A 4,952-nucleotide genomic window follows, 5' to 3' on the forward strand; every position below is an offset into this window, starting at 1 on the left:
TGTACTTTGGGCACTTGTTGACTGGAAACTGGGTTAATTTTATGTAGAACCTTTACTGTTAAACAATAGAGGAGAGTTTCACCTAATCAATATAGGCTAGATTTGAACCCAGAAATAAAAAACCATTATCAAACCCACTGTGCCACCTAAACCCCTCCCCTCCAATATATTTCAACATTAAGGCAATACATGACCTGTTTGTAATTCTTTTGAGCTTCTTGAGCTACAAGCATTAGAATGGCTTTACTTCAAATGTTTTCATTTCACTCATATTATGGTTTCCATTGTAAAACCTTTCAGTGAATTCTAAATTTTTCCTTCAAACTTACATCCTCGAAGTTTAATTCTCACAAACAAATTTCCTAACTTGAACAGCCACACAAAATGCAGACATACATTTAATATTTTTATTTTGCCTACCCATTCTAATAGCTACTTTGAATTTCTTAAAATTGTTAGTAAACAAGAAAACAACGCCACTTCATCTTATACAGTACAGATCACAATATACCACAATCAGATGTACAAATTATGTATATTTAGTATAAATTGAAAATTCTTCAGAAAGGCTTTGGGTTGGTTAATGCACAGCTTCTTCCTTGCCTATCAAACAATAAGGTCCAACCCTTGGTTTATCTGCTAACCATCACTCAGGCAATGCCATTTGGCAATTTGCCGCCTTGGGTGCTCACAGATCTCCCTCCAATGCTCTCCCACTGTCCCTTCTGCTGATGCTCCCAGCACTAGGCGCCCAATGATCTCGTTTTTCATCATTCTGTCAAAATCGATGACCAGAAACTCAACGCTGATGTTTTCAATCCCCTCACATGGAATGTCAAAGACAAACAGCTCATTGAACACTGGATTGAGAGTGCACTTCTTAACATGGGTCTTTTTCTTTGATATTCGTTTCTTATCATGGTACAGGTTGACTTTCACGTAAGGGTCGGCAGCTGGCAAGAAAGCAAGATAATACAGTTTTTCAACTTTTCTAATTATACTTTCTACCCTTTCACTTGAAACTCTTTTCATTTTTATATTCATAGTAGATTTGAATTGCACTTACTTATTTCAGACATAAAATACAAGTAATCATATGATTAATCTATATTATAATGAGGCTATGCATCCCACAAATGGAAATTATTATACAAATATTCCACTCACAATCTTAAAACATTCTTTATATATATGTATATTCAGTGAATACCTTTTGATTTAATTGAAGATGATACATAGAGTTAAAGATAGAAGGATAGACACATAGGTACATAGATACAGGGATCTCAGCAGGATTTTGCTTTGTTCCAGCTGTACTGGATTCCCTATTTGGATAATTACCTGATAATCCAGATACATCATTTTTAGGCAGATGACGGGCTTTTAGTACAACAACAGTCAGGGTGTTGGTGGTGGATTGATAGCAAAGGGACACTAATAATTCTCCACGACCCACTGATTTCTGTGAATGAGCAAAACAAAACACATATGAATAGGCTTTCAGAAACATGCTGTTATCACTGCACAGTAGATCCTCTCACTGCCCTTTCTGATGACACTATCACTGCAGGAGACAAAATGATGATCCAACATCTGTCTGGTACCTTGTTACCCATCATTAAAATGATAAACTATATTTTAAACGTTCAGTAGTGATAAATCCTGTTTTGAATAAAATTTCCATCTGGAAAATTAAAGCTGTGTTTATCAGTAATCTACTTCATTATTTTTATTTTAGACAACTAATACTATAAACAATTTTTGTTCAACATAATTTGAGGACAGTGGAATATGAGTGTTATTTTATATTTTTTAATACAGTATGAATTTACCTTAAAATAATTACCCCGCTGTTATATAGCCAAGCCCTTTTTTGTGTTTGCTTAGTATCCCGCCCTGGTGCTAAACTTGAGGCAGGCACATTCTGCCAATGAAATATAGGTTTCGATGAAGTAGAGTGGGAGGAGACTCGAGTGGAGCAGAAACGCCGCCATAGACCAGTTGGATGGAATAGCCTGTTTCTGTGCTATAAATTCTATGTAACTGTTTGCTTTCGTTTTTGATTTGCTTTATTTAATGAAATAAGGATCCGTTCCAATTTCTCAGTTCGGGTGTTGGGACTCTCACGAGTTAAACATTTCATTGTGGACCATGTTTCCAATAGAAGAGCTTTTTGAAACTATTGTAATTATTATGCTGCAAGAAGTGCATATCCAACAATATCTGCACATTTTTATTCAAACCAGAAATATTTAACTTATATACTACAAAATATTGCATATTTTCTGCCCATAATCGTTTCTAAAATTACATTTGATCGAAGTCTAACGCGACTCGTTCGTTTTCGGTATCCATGTTAATCCTTTCAAAATACAACCTTCTCATGTATGTTCCACACCAGACATCTGCCTCTGGCGCTAAGCTAACCTCTCCCTTATCCCCATCAATAAGTGATGAGCTATCTTTTTCAACTAAACCCCGCAAAGCACACAGCGCATCTATGCTGTGAGCAGCGGCACAGCGCCTTCCCCCATCCAACGAGAGGGCGTTTCAAACATTTACCCGGCAGTTTCTCTTGGTGATATCCCTGTTCATCTGCACTTTGCCTTCCGACAGATTGATTCCTGACATTGGCACCAGGACCTCTCCAATCACATCGTCCCTTGAGAACCGGTCAAAGCTCAGCACCAGGAAATGCAGAGACAGCTCTTGCACTTGGCCGTAGGGGATGCCGTAAAACGTGAACGTTTCGTCAAATGCTGGGTCCAGGGTTTTCCTGAGGACGCGAGTTTTCACTCGATGCTTTTTGTCAGGCAAGATTGACATTTTAATATAAGGATCAGAGGTCATCGACTGTTCGTCCATGGCAGGCAGCCCGTGAGCCTCCAGAATGTTCACAAGTAAGGCCTTCTTATCGAAGTTGTATTTTAAGGAGAACATCAAGGATCCCAGTTTGGGCTCACTGTTTTGTCCCTCAGAAGGTGCCGATGACTTGTCCGAGATCGAAGTCTCGGATGACAGGCTATCTTTCTCGCCTTCTGAGAATATCTTGGGCGGGACGCTCTCGATTTCTGGGGAGCTGCGGACTTTGGCATGAGTTTTAGTGAAATTTCCGTTCTGATCGCGACTCTCCAGGTCCAAGTGGAGAGAGTTCTTTGGCATTTTGGCTTTTGAAGAGTCCTTATCTTTATGGTCCGATTTTTCATCTGCCCCGAATTTCTTTTTGCTGCTTAGATTCTCGGGATAGATGTCGACCCCCTTCAGCATGTGCACGAATTTATATGGAGGGGTTTTGTTGGCTTTTGACGACTTGCGTTGACAGCAGATCCATGCAAACATGGACACTGTAAATATCAGGCCAAAAGCACTGACTATCCCTATAACTGCCGGCACATCATCTAGAATAAAACAAATATAGCAATAAGATTATGAACCCCATTACTGTTCAAGGGGCATATAACAAACTTAAGTTTTAGTCTTATTAAAGCGACCATCTCACATTGCACCTGCCAACTATTCTTCATTTGAATTATGTTGTTCTTACTGCAGTCCAAGGAAGCAGATTAAGTAAATTTGCAATATTGTACGATTAGTGTAGAATATTGGGTGCAAATTGAGATTCGAAGACTTTTAATTTTTAAAAATACGAAAAGGTGTCCCTGAAGCACCGACAGATAAGGTAATTCATATCAATCTTGTTTTACCACATTGTCCTGCCACTACAACTGATAAACAGCGGCAGTTCTGGTTATTGTCTAATTAACAAGACGAATCGGTGTGAATCCGATTAGCCAGACTCCAATTAGCGCGGCCCCGCTCACACCTACATTAACCAATACCAGATTACAAAGATACGGATATGGATTTAAAAAGAACATTTGGACAAAACGAGCAAACTAGAAGTAAACAAGATCGAGAAAAGTGAACGGGCGATCGAGAAAGAGAGCAATGAGAATTAAACAAATACAGAACTTTGAGAGAGAGGCAGAGAGCAATGACAGAGGTGGGAATAGGCAATCGAAGCATAGACCAACTGAAACATGCGAATCCAGACATACAAGTCAAGTGCAAGAATCGGGAGGAGGCGTTACGATCAGAATATGGTTAGCCAGTCATTCATATTAATATTTACAATATATTAATATTTACAATATCTACGTTTGATGGGCAAGGTGCTGTGAATCAGATTGTCTTTACTGAGTCGGAACAGGAGGCATGCAGTGAGCACCATCAAACCATAAATAAACACCCAAAGTGGCAACGCTGTGCCAGAAACAGCAGTAAGCACAGGCATAGAGGTGGCAGCGACAGATCGGGAACAAGAAAGCTTGTCAATAAAGATCCACCCGAGGGATGAGCTTACCAAAGCTTGTCCCGCTCAGCACAATCGGAGCCATGTCGATGCTGGTCCTCTGTCCGCGGTGCTGAAAGGCACCAGTTCTCCGGGTAACGCAGCCCACAGATTTCTTCCTCTCCCAGGCTGATGGCTTAATTTACGACTTTCACTTTTTTAAAATGATTTCCTGGAAACTGCCCAGACGCGAAATAAAGGGTCTGGTGGAGTGGGCAGTGTGGGGATTATATTGTGCTGGAGATGTGCTGAATCCCCCGGCTCTGGCTCTGGCTCCGGCTGCTGCAGGTCTGAGGAGTCGCAAACACTGTCGACGTGGATGGCTGGATGACGTCTTTCTGACGAAGCCTTGTCTGAGCTGAGCTCTTTTGCTCCCTGAGCTATTTAAATTCCGACCATCAGTTATGTTAAACGGCCGTAGTCTGAAAACTACCAGCTCGGAGGACAGTAATAGGAGGGACCTTTTTTTTTGTTGCGTCGTTTAATTTCTGCTGGCCAGGGAGAACAGCGCCAGAGGAGGGTGGGGGGCTGGGAGAGGCTGATTCACGCCGTCAACACTGTCTGCTGCAAAACGTGGGAGCATGTTCTCTGCACAAAACAG

At 40.8% G+C, this 4,952-nt stretch overlaps 1 protein-coding gene across 1 annotated transcript; it reads right to left on the minus strand.

The window, feature by feature from the left end:
• Positions 1–639: 639 nt before the first annotated feature.
• On the minus strand, positions 640–4,397 carry syt4 (synaptotagmin IV). The gene is made up of 4 exons (XM_070862497.1): positions 4,364–4,397; positions 2,563–3,398; positions 1,342–1,462; positions 640–953 (listed from the first exon to the last, which is right to left on the minus strand). Exons 1-4 carry the CDS (start codon positions 4,395–4,397, stop codon positions 640–642), a joined length of 1,305 nt encoding a protein of 434 aa, XP_070718598.1.
• Between the last annotated feature and the right edge of the window lie 555 nt (positions 4,398–4,952).

This window comes from Pristiophorus japonicus, chromosome 2 (assembly GCF_044704955.1).
Source record: "Pristiophorus japonicus isolate sPriJap1 chromosome 2, sPriJap1.hap1, whole genome shotgun sequence".
Classification (NCBI taxonomy): Eukaryota; Metazoa; Chordata; class Chondrichthyes; family Pristiophoridae; genus Pristiophorus; species Pristiophorus japonicus.